This window comes from Haliotis cracherodii, unplaced genomic scaffold (assembly GCF_022045235.1).
Source record: "Haliotis cracherodii isolate W230 unplaced genomic scaffold, xgHalCrac1.p SCAF_16, whole genome shotgun sequence".
In the NCBI taxonomy this organism is placed as follows: domain Eukaryota; kingdom Metazoa; phylum Mollusca; class Gastropoda; order Lepetellida; family Haliotidae; genus Haliotis; species Haliotis cracherodii.
In genome coordinates, this window is record NW_027266271.1 from 14,998,150 (window position 1) to 15,019,879 (window position 21,730).

The 21,730-nt window shown below is 43.0% G+C and overlaps 1 protein-coding gene across 1 annotated transcript in view; it reads left to right on the forward strand.

Annotated features, from left to right (window-relative positions):
* Positions 1-21,730, forward strand: part of LOC139463409 (molybdenum cofactor sulfurase-like) — a 62,047-nt gene that overhangs the window by 38,640 nt on the left and 1,677 nt on the right. Inside the window, exons 2-12 of the mRNA XM_071244666.1 lie at positions 4,518-4,674; positions 12,296-13,044; positions 13,544-13,667; positions 15,704-15,780; positions 16,573-16,769; positions 17,624-17,740; positions 17,898-18,281; positions 18,800-18,962; positions 19,108-19,201; positions 19,790-19,923; positions 20,897-21,043. Coding sequence (XP_071100767.1) covers positions 4,518-4,674; positions 12,296-13,044; positions 13,544-13,667; positions 15,704-15,780; positions 16,573-16,769; positions 17,624-17,740; positions 17,898-18,281; positions 18,800-18,962; positions 19,108-19,201; positions 19,790-19,923; positions 20,897-21,043 — 2,343 coding nt within the window. The remainder of the gene's footprint in view (positions 1-4,517; positions 4,675-12,295; positions 13,045-13,543; positions 13,668-15,703; positions 15,781-16,572; positions 16,770-17,623; positions 17,741-17,897; positions 18,282-18,799; positions 18,963-19,107; positions 19,202-19,789; positions 19,924-20,896; positions 21,044-21,730) is intronic.

Sequence of the window (21,730 nt, forward strand, 5' to 3'; positions counted from 1 at the left end):
ACATGTTTGATCAGATATTTGTGGGTTTACACACGATGGTCATCATGCAGATTATTCTCTGTACATTATAGTGTTGCATGTAGTGATTGACTCATGAAGATTCCGGGGTAGAATAGGTCTTCAGCAACCCATGCTTGCTGTACGAGGCGACAAAGTGGATCTGGTGTTCTGAGTTAATGACTTGGTTGATGCATGTCATCATATCCTGATTGTGTAGATAGATATACATGGTGTCTATCACTAGATTGTCTGGTAAATGTAGGGCAGTCAGGTAGCCTAGTGGTTAAAGCGTTCCCTCGTCACGTCGAAAACCCAGGTTCGAAAAATGACAAATACAATGTGTGAAGCCCAATTCTGGTGTCCCCGCTGTGATATTGCTGGAATATTGCTAAAAGCCGTCTAGAACCATACTCCCTCACTCACTCACTCTGGTAAACATTTGTGACTCCATGCCACATTACAACACCATGATGCAACTGATGTACTGTTCAAAGTGTCAACATTCTCACTCCCACTACCTCCTTGATCATACGAGGGCACGGGTGGCCTAGTCGTCTAAGGCGCCACGATTTGCTGTGCAGGGTTGCGTCCCTTGGGCACGCTAGAAACCTATGATTGTGGGTTTTAATCCCGGTTTGCCCGATTATGTTTCTAGGTTTGTCAGCACCATACCCGTGCTCATGGGTTTCACTGAAGTCTGAGACCTGCATCACTTCGGGCTTTCCTCCCACATTAAGCTTGCACGCCGAGATATAACTGGAATACTGTTTAAAGCAGCATTAAACCCAACTCATTCAAACTCCTTGATCATACAAACTTGAGCTTCAGTACTGTGGGATATTCATACAGAACACATTTAGCAAATATTGAATTATGAACAGAGGAAATTAATTTGTTTCCTTGTTTCAAAATTCTGAGGCTTTCATGAACCAAGGTGTAAAAAAGGTGTTGCCTTATTGATTATTGAACGTGTGTCATACGTGTATCACAGCTCCTTGTGGGATGAAGATCAAACCTTTTTCTGGTAATACTTTTATGCTTGTCTTTTCCCTCAAGGTAGACAGTTGTGAAGATATGCCTTGAAACAACCCATTACAGTAGGTTTATGACCATTCAAAGAACATTATGGACAGTTTTTATGTACAGCTGCCTACTAAAATTATTAATGTGCTTTCTTAGACATAGAAACACACATTACAGTGTCTGTAGCTATTAAGTCATTGCATTCTAGGATTGTTGTTGGCGTTTTGGACATCTGTGAAAAACAGTTGAAAGCCTTGTGAGTTGTTTGTGCGATATTATGGGATATATTTATGTCACACTGCAACACCATGTTGTCATTAAGGGAAAAACAGATTGCAGCTCTGGTGTCATGCCTGTCAATGTAATGACCAATCAATGGGGAAATTCTTGTTTTGCTTCCTGACTGGAAGTTTGGGATGATATGTTCTGAGTTGTCATGGTTTAGAGGTAATAAGCCAGGTAATGTTCATGATAATTAGGGACCAAGGTGCCGTCGCACAAAGCGATCTTAGCACTAAGGTCGTCATGATTCCCATACTTTAACATAGACTTCAACTGTCATAGTGCTAAGGTTGTTTCGTACAATGGCACCCAGTCATTTATTACAGTGGTGGGTGGGTCAGAGTGTTTTTCATGCACTATCGTACAGAAAATAATTACCTTCCCCTTATGCTTGTCTCATATTGGATGACCCTCCCCATGTCCTTGTACATTTTTTCATGACCCTCCCAATATATGTGTATTATTTCTTATGACACTCTCCTGATTCTCAGCCAACCGCCTCCCCCCATAAATGACCGGTCCCTTATGTGCCAATGATGTTTGTTTGTTTGTTTGTTTACGGCAATAGTGCAGCACTATGATGGCAGCTTGTAAATAACCGAGTCCAGTGATTCATGTTAAGAGCAGTCAGGGCACAATGGCACACAATCATCCACCTGATCCATTCAGTCACCTCTTATGACCCCCATCAGTTGTTGAGAACCAATTCTAACCTGGAGACCCACCAGGTCTACTTGCAATCACAGTTGTTATCCATATATACTACTCCACTTTTGATAGGGACAATCAGGTATGCCGTGACACTTGACATACATGAGTCAGTTTGTGTATCATTGAAAGATAAAGTGGTATATCTATAGCTTATGTGCTTCATGTTAATTATACCAAGGTTCTGTCCGTCCGAAAACTTTGTCCGCGCAATTTCTCTTAAACTATTCAGTGGATTCATCTCAAACTTAGTACATATAATCATATGGAGGGGTGCAGTCAAAAGAAAAAAAATGTTTTTATTAATTTTCCATTTTTTTATGAATTTTCAAACCCTAACCCTATCCATTTTCTAATGAAACAGAGTGACTTCCATCAGGCATCTCACACAGGGCAAGTTGAGCGTGATGGACTGGTTCTACAGCCACCTGAAACTGCTAGGCGGGTCTGGGGTATTAGTGAGCCATGCTCACTTTTGCCCTTGTTGAATATTAATCTTAATATTAAAGTGAAGGACTCAGTGCCAGTACCTGAAAGTAACTTCATCACCTTAAGCCATTGCGGGGGCGGTCAGGTAGCCGAGTGGTTAAAGTGTTTGCACGTCATGCCAAAATTCAGAGTTTGATGGGTACAATGCGTGAAGCCCATTTTTGATGTTCCCGCCATGGTATTGTTGGAATATTGCTAAAGCAGCGTAAAGCCTATGTCAGTCACTCAGCCAGTGTCACCCCCCTTTATAAGTTCGCTTGGCTACTTCCAAGTAATTTGATGTTTCAAACAATGATGTTCCCATCAGTTGATTAGTCGATACTTCAGTACAAATTACAAATATTTGATATCATCTGAACCAGATTGGAAAGTTATATTTGAGGAGGAATAAGCTTTGTGAAGAGGGTTTCTAGTGGCTGTTCAGGTCTTTTACAAATCATCTTCCTCGCGTTTAGCCCTAATTGATAAAAAGTAGAAATAGAAAAATCCCGTGGGACTTGTCTAGCTTGTTCATTATCCTATATAAATATAAAATCAAGGGATCAATATTTAAAATCTTCTTTGATGATCCATTAAGACCTTCAATGGAGTCTCTCGTCAGTTATCACCATCCAGATTTTTATATGATCAGGGCTGTCAGTATTCAGACGGGACATACGGTTCTATATCACATGCCCCACTAGGGCTTTCCAACTTTGTTCTGCATTGTGATGGATGTTATTTGTTGATATTAGAATGTGCATGGAATAATAAGTGCTCTATAGACTGAGGAGATTTGTTTGCATGGTATCAGCAGTTCAGACAGATTTATCCCTCTGAGGAATAATTGGTCTGGATTCGATGCCGACATGATTTTTCAGACACATAATATGGATGATAGGAAGATATTAGTTGCTGAAGCAAGCTGTCTGTGTTTGTGGGGTGAATATTCCAGTGTGCAGACGCTGCTGACTGCAATGCTGCAGTAGACTTGCACACAGGCTTCTGCGCTTACATTTACATGTTTTTGTTTGTTTGTTGTTAAACGCTGAACTCAGCAATATTCCAGCTACTTGACAGCAGTCTATAAATAATGAAGTCTGGACCAGACAATCCAATGATTGACATCATGATCAGCGATCTGTGCAAATTGGGATATGATGACATGCATCAACCAAGTCACAGAGTCTGACAACCCGATCCCGTAGATCAATTCTAACTTGGATCTTCATGAGGTGTATATACATATATACTGTTTAGGAAGTTCTGTTGTGTAAGAGACTATGGGTGGCCTAGTGGGTAAACTAGTGGCTCATTATGCCAAACACTAAGGTTCTATTCCTCTCATGGGTAAAGTGAGATTGTCTCCTAGACTAGAGAATACACCTACAAGGGAATCCAATGGTTAAAATAGATATCTCTAGTATCAAGAAAACTTTGGTTTATGAGACATGTGTTGTAGCCATGCATCTATTAAATATCAATAAAAGCATTACAGTAACCGATGAAATGTTCTCAAAGCAAAGGTGTCACTAATATATATGCATGCATCAATATGTGACCACTGTGTTTCATTGTGCCCAAAGTATTCGAGTCCAGGGTGTTGTACAAAACAACCTTAGTACTAAGACTGTCGTAAGTTTCCGTTATGGAAGGTATGGGAGTAACGACAACCTTATGGCTAAGATCATTTTGAAAAACAGCACCAAGGGACCCATTCCTCAAAGTAATCATAGAACTATGATTGTGTTGCAATCGTCTCAACACACAAAGACCGCAGAGATCTCTGTGTGGAACAGGCCATGACTCCTGCTGAGGTGCTGGCTGATGTTCATCAGCAGAAGCCCATCACAGTCTTAACTTTATCATTGCCTGGTAAGGGCCAAGGGGCCATGGTCTCAAGAGCCCATCTCAACTAAGAACGGAATTTGGGGGTGACACTAATTTTGAACATGAACAATACTCACTCACTTTCACTCATTTTCTCCCTTTCTCCATCGCACCCACTCACTCACCGATATTTCTTGTCATTTCAGGACTAACCTATGTAGACCATGTTGGCACCACACTTTATGCACGGAGTCAGCTGGAGGCGTTCCACCAGGATCTCCTTAACAACGTCTACGGCAACCCTCACTCCCGCAGTCAGAGTAGCCGCCTCACTACAGACACCATCGACCAAATCAGATACAGGTACAGAAGGGGTCAAGCTGTTTGGGAAGTAATCACGTTATTCAAACAGTCAAAATATGTATTCTATACATATTATACAGCCAATATATTTGGGTCCAACTCATCCACATAGTTAAAAATGAGTCCACAAATTTTCAGCATTTCTTCCCTTGCTTTCACAGCTAAAATGTCAGTTTTACCATCACTGAATAAGAATTATTGGCATCTGCAAAAAATATTAAGGAGAGATGTAAATAGGGATTTATTTTGTCTATATCACTGTTGACTTTCTGGTCTCTGAACAGGTTGACTATATAAGCCACAGTCAGCCCCTGCTTCAGAACTGTACGATGGACTGTGCTAAAAGATGTCGTATATTGGAAACACTACAGTATATGTTTTATATGCACATTCCTATAGAGATTTATCTACGCAATATTGGGTTCCTCGTCTGCAGAAAATGTTAGTGAAAAATCCTGAATTGGATTTCAAAATTCCTAATTCAATGATTATTTGATAGGTTTTAGTTCCTGGAAGTTCAGTAGAGTCCATTAAAGAGAATAGAGCTCTAATACTTAAATTTACATAATGGCTTTGAATGCAATGTTAAAATATATCTGCATTCTATGCAATAGTATTATTGAAATTCATCACAATTTTGGATAAAAACATTCTTCTCTTTTTCCCCGCTCCCAAGTTTGCCTGCCAAGGGCATTAGTTTGAAATGCTAGATAAATCCTTGACCTCTACTGACACCCTCACTGAAACAAATGACCTTCAGTGAGATACCTGTAATTAGTACCTGAGGGAGGGCACATCGGTAACAGATTTCTCTCACCTGACCAGGTGAGGTACATCGTTAACAAGTTTCTCGTGCCACACATACTGCCAAACATAGGTGGCCTCTTCATTAGGGTCAGTTGTAGACAGATAGTATCTGAACCACTGACACCTTTGGGACGCGATGTTATTGATGTCTTAATGACTGCTAATTATCTTGACTGAGAGGATCTCGGGAATGTGGCATTTATGTAGGAATGATGGAAACTAGAGTTATTACGGGAAAATTGTAGTTAAATGTAACTTTGTTCAAACCATGTGTCACTTAGTTCACTGTTGATGTTAATGATGCAGTTAAAAAACAAACAATGGTTGGACAGTTATTAAGTTTTTAGCATCTTCAGTAGAAAGGTGAACCTTGTGCTTGACATTCCCTGCAAGATTTTAGTTTAATATGATTGTTCTTATAACATACTGAAAAATATCTGGCATTTAGGATAGAGCATTTTTCTGAAATTTGGATAAAGTTAATTTTGTGTTTTTAGTCTTAAGATTCAAACACAGAATAACATGGATAGAACTAGTGCCTCTTGGTTTTGCCAACAAGATTTAAGACCTTTAGTGTTAAACACAAGAGCCAATGCAGTATGGGTATTGTACCCCAGGTAAAAAACTATTTATTCTTATTGTATACTCTGTACACCAGGTAGAAGAATATAAATTCCTATTCCCTAGACACTGTACACCAGGAAGAAGAATATATGTTCTTATTCCCTGGGTATTGTACACCAGGTAGAAGAATATAAATTCCTATTCCCTGGACACTGTACACCAGGAAGAAGAATATACATTCTTGTAGCTAAAATGGATAGAATTATCATTAAACCGCCCGCATGTTATCAAAAATGAGTGGGCCACCGTTATCATGCCCGTTTTTAGGTGACGTCATAGGATAGGGATAGGTGACGTCAAGTTCAATAGGGACATCATCTGGTTTGTTCTATGACGTTTCCATATTTGTAAAAGTGGGTCAGTGACATTCGTGTTGACTGCAGTAAAAGTTTTGAAGACCGATATTGTTGTTTCTTTTTATTTGATAACAAATTCCATCCATTTTAACTATAATAATGGTAACGCTATTTTTCAGGGCATTATCATTTGCAGAAGCCCTCAGTCTTTTCAACTGCCCTCCTTCATCGGGCAGTTAATGGAAGACCTCGTTACCCTTATATTGATCCCTGGGTACTGTACCCAAGGTAGAAGAATATACATTCTTATTTCCTAGGCACAGTACCCCAGGCAGAAGTATATACATTCTAATCCCAAGGCTCTGTACCCCAGGTAGATGAATGTTGATCAAACCTCCATGTCAGAATGATGAGATCTTATTGGTCCACATGATCTTGATAAAATACTGTGTAACCCGCCTTGGAGGGTAATAAATGCCTCAGCGGGGAATTAATCCCTTATACCCCGCCATGAGGACTACATTCTGCACATGCTTTTCTGAGAGACAGAATAAATCCTTTATACCCCACTTCAAAGCTAAAAGCTGCACACTTTATCTGAGCCAATGGATGTCATGTGACATGGGGCAAGCTAACCTCAGCTCAATCGAGCAGCTGTTTTTGATCAATTTGGAATGTATTTGAATTGTTTTACAATGTCATATCAAAACAAGTCGGTAAGATAAATTGGTTGTAGCAGAATCAAGAGGGCTACATGGGGTTTTATGCAGCCTTTTGACTCAAAGCAGGGTATAAGGGATTTATTCTGCCTCTCAGAAATCCATGTGCAGCCTGTCTTCATCTTGGTGGGGTATAAGAGATTTATTCTCCGACTCAGAAATTTATATCCATCCCGGGCACGATACATAATATTTATTCAAGATCACGTGAAGTTGTAGCAGAATCATGAGGGGTACATGGGGTTTTATGCGTCCCGCGTTAGGTTTTATACGGCGAAACCGACATTTTTTAATATGACATTGTAAAATAATTCAAATATATTCCAAATTGATAGAAAACAGCTGCTCAATTGAGCTGAGATTAGTTTGCCCTTTATCACGTGACATCCATTGGCTCGGAAAAAGCGTGCAGCTTTTTGCTTTGAATCGGGGTATAAAGGATTTATTCTGTCTCTCAGAATGCACGTGCAGCCTGTAGTCCTCATGGCAGGGTATAAGGGATTTTTTCCCCCGATGAGAAATTTATTCCTCTCCAAGGCAGGTTACACTGTATTTTATCAAGATCCCATGAACCAATCAGATCTCATCATTCTGACATGTGACCTGACAATTAACCCTGTATGACTATGTATGAGGTCCTGGCACTGATGGGTACCATTACACCAGCAGGTGGTCCACGACAAGTATTATGATATGGATATGTGCATGTCTTGGCTAAAAATTCTGCTATCAACTTGTCACACTGACCTCTTTATTGTCTTATGAGCAAATAAATTTCATCATCATGACCTGCACATGCACAACATGCGTACACCCTCTCTACCTGTTACACACTAAATATGTTGGCTCAACTTCTGTGTGCCGCCTGCTGCTTGTCTCAAACACGTCTTGGGAGTCGGTTGAACTTATCCAGGATTACCAGATAGGACCCTTGTTTCCCAAATTCCCATGAGGCCTATTTAGGGAGAATTTCTGTTGGATTTGAGGAGCATGAGGGCCCAGTCTTCTAAGACTGCAGTGTTCTGTGGGAAGATGTGAACCTTGGACCTACCAGAAACATTGGTTCCGGGTTTATATCCGGGTTCCCCTGTACTATGTGTTTAGGTTTGTTACACCGTACCCGGGTCGTGGTTTCACCTATGTGGTAAACGTCTAATGTCGGGGTCACTTTGGCTTTCATCCCACATGATGCTGATATCCAGTGATACGCTGAAATATTGATCAAGTGATGTCAACCCAACCACGAGCTCACTTTGTTGTATTCTGTCACAGATTGAGGCTGCTATATGATATGCCTGACTACATCATCACACATCTAGCTTACTTGTGTTATCCACAAATCTTTTAAGATTTAAGTTAAAACAAATTGTCATTGAAGTTGTTAAAAAGTGAGTCTGGAAATAGCAGGTGAGGTGAAATAGGGTTTAACATCCCATTCAAGATTATTTCACTTATATAGCTACCCGTGAAGATCCAGGGTAGAAAAAGTCTTCAGCAACCCATGCTTGCTGTAAAAGGTGACGATGCTTGTCGTTAGAGGCGACTAACGGGATTGGGTGGTCAGACTCGCTGACTCAGTTGATGCATGTCATTGTATCCCAATTTCGTGGATCAATGCTCATGATGTCAGTCACTGGTTTGTCTGGTCCAGACTCAATTATTTACCGACCTCAGACACAGTATACTGAATCCAAACAGACCACTTCTTGTCCATTATGCCAAGTGCCGGGCACGGTAACAACAAGTACCATCTTTCAATGTTTTTGGTATGACGCGTTGGAGATCAAACAGAAAATATGAAAAGGTAAATGTTTGTTTGTGGGCCTTAACCTGTCCTCATACAAGGTAACACATTCAAAGTTTGTAAACGTGTTGGGGCGTGAAAGTATGATGTGTAAATGCAGTGTGATACTTCAACAGGGGCGCTACATGTATCTGAGCGACCACCTCCATGGTCTTGTGGATAGTGCATCTGAATACATGACATGTTGTCTCACTGCTATTCCCTCTGATAACATCATATGATACATCACATGCTTTCTCTGATAGACCACCTCCCTGGTCTTGTCGCAGAGTGTCTGCCTGGAGAGTGGAAGGTCAGGGGTTCTAACCCTGGCCATGTCATACCATGTTAAATATGGTACTTGTTGTTGACCTGCCTTGCGCTCGGCATTAAGGTGCTAAAACAAGGATTCGTTGGCTTGGAGTCAGTATACTGTGTCTGAGTAGGGTAATCATGTTATACTGGAGCATGGTATCTCAGTGGGCTCACACTTTAAAGTCTGGACGAGTACAAGCAGCCACACACACACACACCACACTTCACACACGCCATACCACACCACGCCACACACCACATACCACACCACACAACGCCATGCCACGCCACGCCATGCCACACACCACACCACACCACACCACACCACACCACACCACACCACACCACACACCACATACCACACAACACAACGCAACGCCACGCCACGCCACGCCACGCCACGCCACGCCACGCCACGCCACACACATCGCTATATAAGTGCACTAATCTTGAACGCCTGTGTTAGACCCCATTTCACCACCAGATTACCTGAGCATTGGCATAATATTCATTTGGTAAAGTTTATTTTGGTAAAACTCCATATGCTTAAAAGATCATAAGAACCTGGAGTTCATCCTTGACTGCAAGTTGGGCGTTGTCTCTGTGCTGATTTACCATTATTCGGCAATCATTGCAAACCTGATCTACATCCAAACAAAAATGTTGAAGAGGTTCTTCTCTGTTTTAATGGTAGGCTTCAGGTTCTGAGAAGGTTTTTACTCTTTATATAACAGGTACCTTCGTTTACTTGTGTCTGAATATAGATTAATAACAGAACACGACTCACATGAGGGACCTAATGAGGTGTTTGTCTTGTCTCCTGGGAAGAGTACAGAATAACACAGGTGATGATGCATGTTCTAGGACCACTGCAGGTATTGAGTCAGAAGGGAGGGGCCATCAACAGATTTGCTCAATCACCTCCATGGGCCGGGATTCGTAGGTGTGATAGAGGATTGGGTTCGCTCAGATAGTGTTTGGGTAGTGGTTTGTGAAGAGAAGGGAATACTTGACGCCAGTTCTCTGTGGGTATTGTGTTAGAAAGAGAGGGACCATCGACATACAGATAGACTCACTCACTCATGGACACTATGCCTGTAGCTAGACCTCTGATGGTATTGTTTAGAAGGGGAGGGGCCATTGACAGACAGACAGACTCACTCACTCATGGACACTGCGAGTAGCCAGTCCTCTGTGGGTATTGTGTTAGAAAGGGAGGGACCATCGACAGACAGATAGACTCACTCACTCATGGACACTATGCCTGTAGCTAGACCTCTGATGGTATTGTTTAGAAGGGGAGGGGCCATTGACAGACAGACAGACAAACTCACTCACTCATGGACACTGCGAGTAGCCAGTCCTCTGTGGGTATTGTGTTAGAAGGGGAGGGGCCATCGACAGAATCACTCAATCATGGACTCTGCAAGTAGCCAGACACTTCATGGTATTGTGTTAGAAGGGGAGGAGATGTCGGCAGACAGACTCACTCTCACATGGATGCTATCAGTAGTTTCAAGACTTTAAAAGAACACAACAACCATCTGAAGTGTCAACCTTTGGGCATTTTAAGTTATTACCAGACTAGCAATAGTGCCGTGCATGATTATAACTTTCATTTTATTCCAATCTTAGAAAACCAAATCTTAATCTTACAAACGTACCAAGGAGCTGCTTCTCCGTTGAAGTGTATAAATACTTTGATTTATGTACAAAATGTAGACTTCTTCATCAAGTTGCATGATGTCATTCATTTTCATAGCTTCTTTGTACAACATAAAAGAAATCCAGATGTCGGTTTTAAAATAAGAATCAAACTAAGCAGCAAGAAAGTACGACAATGCAGTGAAATGAACCAACATGAATTGATTTCCATTCTCAGTAGTTTCTCTTCCATTCTTCCGTTCAGTCTGCTTCCAAGCCATAAAAACAAATCCTCTTGTTTCAAATGTCAAACCAATTTAGGTCGAAACATACAATGTCGGATTGAAAGCACAGTCAGAATGATCCTTTCTGAGACAAAATAATCTTTGTTCTGGTTGCAAAGTGGTTTGATTATCTGGCCATTTTCTTATTAATGCTGGGCTTGTCCATCGTGGGTTATTATAAAGTTGGTACTGTAGCAATCTTCCTGTGACAACCTTTCTAATTGTCTACTCAGAGGGCACATTGGTGAATTAGTGGTACCTGGCTTTGTGGTCCTTGATCCTTCAATCCCAAATAATAGCTTTGTCTCAAGATTTCTGTTCCTAATTGTGTTTGTACATGTTTAGGATAATTTTCTGATTAAAAAATCCATATCGGAGGGATGCTATTAATTAGAGCTAAACACCAGACAGGATTCCTGGGATCGTTGTTCATTGTCATACTTCTGTATATGTTAGCAGGATTACGAATAATTACTGTGAGGGATATTTTGTCTCAGGTTTTCTATTTAAGTGTGTTTTCCAGTGCAATGTGAAGTTTATGTACGTTAAATCTGCTCTTGTCTTTTCTGATGGAGTCTTTCAGGAATGTGAGCAGTCAAAGGGGAATAACTCTGTTTTGTTCCTGCGCCTTTCACTCCTGAGAATCTTGTCATTGATGCTGTAAAATCACTTTATCAAAAGGGTAGTGGTCAGTATGTCTGTCTGGGGGTCTGTCTAGATGTCTGTAATCATTTTGTTTCCACGGCAAAAGTCAAGACCTGTTCCATATTTCTTCACAAGACTTGAGTACGCTCATAGTGGTAAAGTGAAAGTTGTTGTTTGAATGTGTGGCATCTTCATGGTTGTTTCCTGGGCAGGTCTAAAGATTAAAATTCGGTATTTCTTCACAAAGCTTTGAACACTTCCTTTATCAGAGAGAGGGGCTGAAAGGGTGCCTTTCAAAGTGTTTTCTCTCTCTCTCTCTCTCTCTCTCTCTCTCTCTCTCTCTCTCTCTCTCTCTCTCTCTCTCTCTCATATGTTCATTATCTTACAGGATGCAGGATACACAGATACACCCACAAATTACAGTGAAATCCCAGTGTCATTGATGTTTCATGTCAAATATTAAATATGCATGTTTTCAGTTGCTCCATGTTATTTGTCATTCAGGGTGTTGCAGTTTTTCAATGCCTCAACAGAAGAGTACAGTGTTATATTCACATCCGGCTGCACCGAGGCACTGAAGCTTATCGCCGAGACATTTACATTCCATGATGCAACTACTTCTGAAGACACATCTCAGGCCAGCGATGTCGGTGCCAGCTTTGTGTACCTCCTGGACAATCACACGTCAGTGCAGGGGATGCGGGAGCTGGTCTGTGACAAGGTGTCCGGGATATACTGCCTAGACGAGGGGGAGCTGGATCAAGAAATCCCACATCACCTTAATCAGATCCACATGAGTCAATCTACTGATCAAAACAAACCAGAATCAAACCATGACAACCAAAAGCCATTTGTTGCCAAACCTAATCAAAGCCAAACCAATGATCAAACCGAGAAATCATCAGTTGACCATACTGCAATCCTGCCAACTGCTGATATTTCTAGTCTGGGAGAAAAGCATCATGTGTCCTCTGAATGCCATGAAAGGCAAACAAAAGATCAATCAAAAAGACAGTGTAATTTGTTTGCATATCCAGCACAGTCTAACTTCTCTGGAAAAAAATATCCTTTGAGCTGGATAGACAGGGTCCAGCAAGGGGACATGGGCTTCCAGAGCAAGTTGCCAGGGAAGTGGTATGTGGTTCTAGATGCTGCCAGCTATGTGAGCACTTGCAAGCTGGACTTGAAACAATACAAGCCTGATTTTGTCACTTTGTCTTTCTACAAGATCTTTGGTTTTCCAACTGGTCTAGGTATGTATCCGAATAAATAAATCTGGATTAGTGAATCAACTGCGCCCCTTGTGGTTCATTCTCCCTGCAGTGTTTTATTGAACAATAAACGACTTCTACTTGTTTATTTCTGCTCATTGTGATGTAAAAAATGATGTCACAGTCAGCTACAGAAAAGCGCCAAGTCCCAAGCTGTGTGTGGTCCTGAAAAGTTGAAATGCATACTCTTCTTCAATTGTTATTGTGTTTTCTGCCCAAAGTGTATTGCCATACATACTTTGAATGTCGCAGTAAGTGCAACTTTGTTTTTTGTGAACTGTTCACTGCCTACTGACAATAACTGAGAAACGTAACTTTCAATGTGCTACTGCTTCGATGAGGTCATCAAATGGGCTGTTTCAATCAGAGGTGGTTATTGTGATTTGAAACTTTTAGATGACCAATCAGAATCAAGTAATTTACACGTTCATGGTAGAATAAATGTTATCTTTTTTATCTCATGAGAAATACCTGTTCACAGGTGCCCTCCTGGTCCGGGCTGATGCTGCTCCCCTGCTCCACAAGCGGTACTTTGGAGGCGGCACCGTTGCTGTCAGCGATGCAAGGGAGAGGTTCCATGTGCTGAAGCCCACACTTGCAGACAGGTAACACGACTGCCTGGGTCGGCACGGCCAACATGGATATCGAACAATGTTAACCTCACATCCTGCCATGCCTTACTCTACACCCCTTCACCCCTCACCCCACAACTGTCCACCCTTCACCCCACAACTTTCCACTGAAGACCCCACAACCTTCCACTCCTGACCCCACAACCTTCCACCCCTGACCTCACAACCTTTCATTCCTGACCCCACATCCCTCCACTCAAGACCCCACAACCTTCCACCCCTGACCTCACAACCTTTCATTCCTGACCCCACATCCTTCCACTCAAGACCCCACAACCTTCCACTCCTGACCCCACAACCTTCCGCTCCTGACCCCACATCATTCCACTCAAGACCCCACAACCTTCCACTCCTGACCCCACATCCTTCCACTCAAGACCCCACAACCTTCCACTCCTGACCCCACAACCTTCCGCTCCTGACCCCACATCATTCCACTCAAGACCCCACAACCTTCCACCCCTGACCCCACATCCTTCCACTCAAGACCCCACAACCTTCCACTCCTGACCCCACAACCTTCCGCTCCTGACCCCACATCATTCCACTCAAGACCCCACAACCTTCCACCCCTGACCCCACATCCTTCCACTCAAGACCCCACAACCTTCCACTCCTGACCCCACAACCTTCCACTCAAGACCCCACAACCTTCCACCCCTGACCCCACATCCTTCCACTCAAGACCCCACAACCTTCCACTCCTGACCCCACAACCTTCCACTCAAGACCCCACAACCTTCCACCCCTGACCCCACATCCTTCCACTCAAGACCCCACAACCTTCCGCTCCTGACCCCACATCATTCCACTCAAGACCCCACAACCTTCCACCCCTGACCCCACATCATTCCGCTCCTGACCCCACAACCTTCCACTCCTGACCCCACAACCTTCCGCTCCTGACCCCACATCATTCCACCCCTTACCTCACAACCTTCCACCCCTGACCCCACATCATTCCACTCCTGACCCCACAACCTTCCGCTCCTGACCCCACATCATTCCACTCCTGACCCCACATCATTCCGCTCCTGACCCCACATCATTCCGCTCCTGACCCCACATCATTCCGCTCCTGACCCCACATCATTCCGCTCCTGACCCCACATCATTCCACTCCTGACCCCACATCATTCCGCTCCTGACCCCACATCATTCCGCTCCTGACCCCACAACCTTCCACCCCTTACCTCACAACCTTCCACCCCTGACCCCACATCATTCCGCTCCTGACCCCACATCATTCCGCTCCTGACCCCACATCATTCCGCTCCTGACCCCACATCATTCCGCTCCTGACCCCACAACCTTCCACTCAAGACCCCACAACCTTCCACTCAAGACCCCACAACCTTCCACTCCTGAGCTCACAACCTTTCATGCCTGACCCCACATCCTTCCACTCAAGACCCCACAACCTTCCACTCCTGACCCCACAACCTTCCACCCCTGACCTCACAACCTTTCATGCCTGACCCCACATCCTTCCACTCAAGACCCCACAACCTTCCACTCCTGACCCCACAACCTTCCACCCCTGACCTCACAACCTTTCATTCCTGACACCACATCCTTCATCTGTGAAGAAAACTTGGCACTAGCTCCCTTGGTTGAGAGGGTTTATGCACACTATGAAGATTTTATGAATGCTTCCTGTGATTATTCTACTGTGCTAAACAGTTTGATGCCAGTTTCCAGTTTAGTTTAAACATATTTTATTCAGATTGAAATGGATTGGGAACAAGTTATCCAACTTAGGACCGCCTCTCCAGTTTCCAGTGTAGGTGAAGACATTGTATGTGTGTCTTGAGTCAGTGGGAGGCAATATATCCTTGTAGTTAGATCAACCATAAACTGTAAGATGCATTGTAACATTTGAAGTAGCAGACAGACAAAGTTTATCTTTGAGGGATTTGAATCGAACTTGTTAGCACTGCTAATATCCAGAGCCAAGTCCTCCTTTTAGGGAATTGACTCGACTGACACATTGACTTATGTTTCATTAGTTTTGAAGATGGCACCCTACCATTCCTGGACTTGATTGCACTGAGGCATGGGCTGGATGCTGTACACAGGATAGGGGGTATGTTGCTGTTTCAGTCTTCCAGCATTAAAAGGAAAATTTTAATGTATTAAGTGATGAAATGTTGTATTAATCTGAAAATTTGAAATTGATATTTCACTCATGTAAAATTACTCTTATTGCCAGAACTACTGCTATGGCTAAAGTTTTCTGAGTAAGATAATGAACATGAGTTAGAAAATTCATAATAAAATCTTATCCAATAACAGGTTTATCTGGTCTTTGTGATCTGACATAGTTGACGTTTCTATGCATCCTTTTTGTCAGATCACTCAATTAGATAAACGTTGTTTGTCAAGCAACTATGAAAAGCCTCTATTTATTACATTATTTCTGAAAATTTCTATTTCATTATGGGGATTCTGGGCAACCTTCATCAGCTACCTATGCTGGTCGAAATAAGTGACCAGATTTATCAGGTAGTAAGAATCAGTGACTTGGATGATTGCGCATCATCGTACCCCGATGATGTAGATCGTTACTCACAGTACAATCAATCACTGGATTATCTTGTCCAGAGTTGATTATGTACAGACTGCCATCATATAGCTGCTATATATAGCAGAGTGTGGCGTTAAAAACAAACAAACTTTTCTTTTCAGAATCAAACATAGGAACGTCCTCATTGATCAGTTTTCATCAATCATGCCAAAAAACACTGGTTAGTGAGACTGCAGATGCCATGATAGAGTTTGATTATTGATGACTGGTTTCACTATTTATTCATTCAATCTATAACATTATTGTCGATATATTGACAGATATGATATGTTGTTGTGGTTTTGTTTGCAGGTGACATGGAGAAAGTGTCCAGGCACTCCTTCACAGTGGCCAAGTTCTTCCATGACCATCTCCTTCAGCTCTGCCACGGGAATGGCTCCCCTGTTGCCCGGGTCTACTGCCAGGGGTTCGAAGACATACACACCCAGGGAGCCATTGTCAACTTTAACATCCTTCGGGACAATGGAGAGTTTGTTGGATTTGCTGAGGTTTGTTTATAAAATCAGCTAATATATGTGATGTTACTGGAAGGTGCTGCAGATCTTGATGAAACAAACAAACAAACAAACAAACTGTACATGTATAGTGAAGACTGGCCTTCTCATCTCAGATAGTCGTGTTACATGTGTCAATAGCTGGGTATGCAGGATGTTTCAAGATGAATGGGTTTGTATACTACTGAAATTTGAAAGGTGTATGTGAATGTTCAGCTTGTAAAATTTGCTATACCCCACTATTAATCCCACGTGTTACATAATTATCATGAGAACAGAAGTTACAATGAAACATTTTTCCTCAACATTTGAGTGACAATAAGACAGTCTTATGGCTGCTTTTGGAATCTCAATATTTTAACTGCAAACAGGTTGAGTTTTGATATGGCAAGCGACGTCACATTAAGCATAAATAGTATTCACCCAGCAGGGTACCCGGTAGGTTGAGAAGGTAATGTGACTTTTAACCTTCTAGTGCCTCACATGCAGCTTGGGTTGTATAATCACCAGGGAGAGTTGAGAATGAAAACTGAAGTGCACACTGGTCCATTGCCCCGGGTTATAATAATGTAGCACTTCGAGCATTGCGTATCGAGTTATGTGCTTTACAAGTTACCAATCCAATCCGATAGCTAAATTTTTGGAATGTTGGTTTGAGATAAAATATTTTTTTTATTTATTCTCTGAAATGAAAAGTCAATTTCTGTGGGACCCACAGCTCTTTTTTTCCAGATGATCTGAAACCCTGAGGACAGTTTTGTTTGTACAACATGAGGTCAATTTTGTTCAGAATATCAAGTGGTTGGTCACTTCTGGTACTCTTCAAGCACCTGTTCTTTTATCTGCAGGTAGACAAGATGGCCCAGCTACAGGACGTCCATCTGAGGACCGGTTGCTTCTGTAACATCGGGGCATGTCAGAAATACCTCCACCTCACCTCCAAACAGATCAGGGAAAACTTCCAGGTGACAGGTGTTGGCTTGTAACAAGACAGTATTGATTTACCACTGTTATTCTCACATTATATCTATCTATCTCACTCACTCACACACACTCACTCACTCACTCACTCACTCACTCACTCACTCACTCACTCACTCACTCACTCACTCACTGTTGCAGGCCGGCCATGTTTGTGGAGATGACCAAGACATGATCGATGGTCACCCAACAGGATCAGTCCGCATATCCTTCGGCTACATGTCCACATATGGAGATGCGGTGCAGTGTCTGCGCTTTATCACAGAATACTTCCTGGAGGGTGCAGCAATCCCAGAGTTCCCTGTTCCAAAATCCACCATTGTTACCAATGCCAACCCAGTGTTGCCAACGGTTACTAAAAGTAGTCAAACATTACATGATCCTGTAATATCTCCCAAAATACTGTTGCCAAGAGAGGAAAAGGACTTGAGGAAGGAGGAAGAGGTTCTGGAGAAGTGTTCTGATGCTTCAAGGTTTCTCACCAAGATCTGTCTGTACCCTGTCAAGTCTTGTGCTGCCTTCCAGGTGGGTCTATCTCATTACTCCTGGTCAGTAGTGTCCAATATCTCCTTGCTCCTTGGTCTATCATGTCAAAATGTACTAGCTTCCAGCACAGTCAAGTCAATATCTCCTAGCTTCCAGTGCTATAATGTCCATATCTCCCAGCACTATAATGTCCATATCTCCCAGCATTATAATGTCAATGTCTCCCATCACTATAATGTCAATAGCTCCTAGCTCCCAGCACTATCATGTCCATACCTCCTAGCTCCCAGTACTATAATGTCCATACCTCATAGTGCCCAGCACTATGATGTCCTTACCTCCTTGCTCTTTAGTCCATCATGTCCTCTTCCCCTAGTTCCGGGGACTATTATGTCCATATCTGGATACAGATTAAATTTATATTAGATTTACTTTGCAAATTTCTTATAAGTGAAGAGTGTGACTAAAACAGGTTTCAACAGATTTCTGTGGAATAAGAATAGTTTTTGGAATGGAATAGCAGGTAAGTTAATATTAATTGATGCTCCTTGGGCCAGGTTTCAGAATGGGATGTCGGTCCACGAGGTCTGCTGTATGATAGAGAGTGGATGATCGTCAGTGAAAGTGGGGTAACTCTGGGACAGAAACGAGAACCAAAGTTGTGTCTCCTCCAACCATCTATAGATCGCCTGTCTAACACATTGACCCTGAGCTTCCCAGGTATGAATTGCATCTGCCTTGTAGCAATGTATTTACAGCCTTTGGGTTGTAATGGAGTATGAATGAGAGTTAAGAGCATGACATATTTTGACTTGACATTGAAGGAATTATTATTATTATTATTATTATTATTATTTGCTCACAGAGACACAATCCATCACAATGTCTCTGACAGCTGTAGACTCTAACAGTGTGGACTATGAAGGTCGGCTGTGTACCAACAAGGTCTGTGGAGACAGGTATGTTCCGGAGCGTTGGGGTAGCTTAGTGGTTAAAGCATTCGCTCCTCACCCCAAGGACCCGAGTTTGATTTCCCAAAATGGGTCAATGTGTGAAAACAATTTCTTGTGTCACCTACCATGATATTGCTAAGATATTACTAAAAGCGATTACAGACGTTATTTACTCTTTTCTTGTTCCCACTATGCAACTGACACATTACCTCAGAGCCCTAGATAGTGCAACCCCTGCAGGAATATAGTTGTTGTCCTGTGGGGAGTTTATTTCTTCTTCCTGTCAGAGCCCTAGATAGTGCAACTCCTGCCGGAATATAGTTGTTGTCCTGCGGGGAGTCCATTTCTTCTTCCTGTCAGAGCCCTAGATAGTGCAACTCCTGCAGGAATATAGCTGTTGTCCTGCGGGGAGTCCATTTCTCCTACCTGTCAGAGCCCTAGATAATGCAACTCCTGCAGAAATATAGCTGTTGCCCTGCGGGGAGTCCCATTTCTCCTACCTGTCAGAGCCCTAGATAATGCAACTCCTGCATAGTTGTTGTCCCACACTAGTATAGATAGCTGTTTTACAGGAACACAGTTGTTGTCCTGCAGGGTGAATACAGTAGACTGTGGTGACAAGGTGGCTGACTGGCTGAGTGAGGCTCTAGGGAGACCCGGAACTCGACTCCTGCGACTGAAACAAGAGGATGCACGGACTGGGAGGTTGAAGGATGCAGCGACACAGGGTGAGTTCATACACAGAGGAGGTTGAAGGATGCAGCAACACAGGGTGAGTTCATACACAGAGGAAGTTGAAGAATGCAGCGACACAGGGTGAGTTCATACACAGAGGAGGTTGAAGGATGCAGCGACACAGGGTGAGTTCATACATAGACCGGGCTGAAGGATGCGTCAACACAGGGTGAGTTCATATACAGAGGAGGCTGAAGGATGCAGCGACAGGGTGAGTTCATACATAGAGGAGGCTGAAGGATGCGTCAACACAGGGTGAGTTCATACATAGACCGGGCTGAAGGATGCGGAGACAGGGTGAGTTCATACATAGAGGAGGCTGAAGGATGCAGTGACACAGGGTGAGTTCATACAAAGAGGAGGCTGAAGGATGCAGTGACACAGGGTGAGTTCATACACAGAGGAGGCTGAAGGATGCAGTGACACAGGGTGAGTTCATACAAAGAGGAGGCTGAAGGATGCAGTGACACAGGGTGAGTTCATACACAGAGGAGGCTGAAGGATGCAGTGACACAGGGTGAGTTCATACAAAGAGGAGGCTGAAGGATGCAGTGACACAGGGTGAGTTCATACACAGAGGAGGTTGAAGGATGCAGTGACACAGGGTGAGTTCATACAAAGAGGAGGCTGAAGGATGCAGCGACACAGGGTGAGTTCATACAAAGAGGAGGCTGAAGGATGCAGTGACACAGGGTGAGTTCATACACAGAGGAAGCTGAAGGATGCAGTGACACAGGGTGAGTTCATACATAGAGGAAGCTGAAGGATGCAGTGACACAGGGTGAGTTCATACATAGAGGAGGCTGAAGGATGCAGTGACACGATGAGTTTATACATAGAGGAGGCTGAAGGATGCAGCGACAGGGTGAGGTATATCCAAGATATTTCATAACAGGACTTATACATGTAATAGCTGCTTCACTCTCAACCACTTGTTTTTCTATGGTCACTCATTCTTTGTTCCAGCTACCTCGGACACGGCGAGACTGTCGCTGGCAAATGAATCTCAGTTCCTGCTCATCTCCAGGGAGAGTGTGAAGTCACTCCAGAAGAAGATGGCTGAACAGGATGACCCAGGTCAGGAGAAGATTGGACAATGTCAAGGTCATTCTGGTAAGAGCAGCGACATATCGATTTCAAGGTCAACTGAGGCCAGCACCAGACACATGCTTGTAGTCATGCAGGCCTCCTGTTCAATATCATATGTTAAAAAGAGAGCTTTCTAAGATTTACTTGTCCACGTGTCATGATCTTTGGTCTCACAGCATCCTACCCATGTTCCTGGGTTCCACGTATGTACTTCACGTCTAAGACGTGCATCACTTCAGGCTTTCCTGGGAGCTGACACATTGTGATATATATGGAATACTGTTCAAATTAAGTGTCATCAACCCCAACACACTCACTCGATATGTTCCCACTGCAAAACGTATGTCCTAAAGTGCTTGGGTTCTCATTTGCTTCAATATAGCATATTTTTTGCCATTGCTTCTTTTAGTGGTCATCAATTTTGCTGATGTGTTTTGTTATCAAAGAGTGTGTGAGTTGATTGTACACGTTTTTTAGCAATATTCCAGCAATATCACAGTGGAGGGGAGGGGACAGCAGAAATAGGCTTCACACATTGTACCTATGTGGGGAATCCAACCCGGAAATCGAATCTAGGAATCGAACGCTTTGACCACTAGGCTACCCCACCACCCTTTTAATCAAAGAACCTCCTACTAGAGTGAGTGAGTGAGTGAGTATGGTTTTACGCCGCTTTTAGCAATATTCCAGCAATATCACAGCGGGGGACAC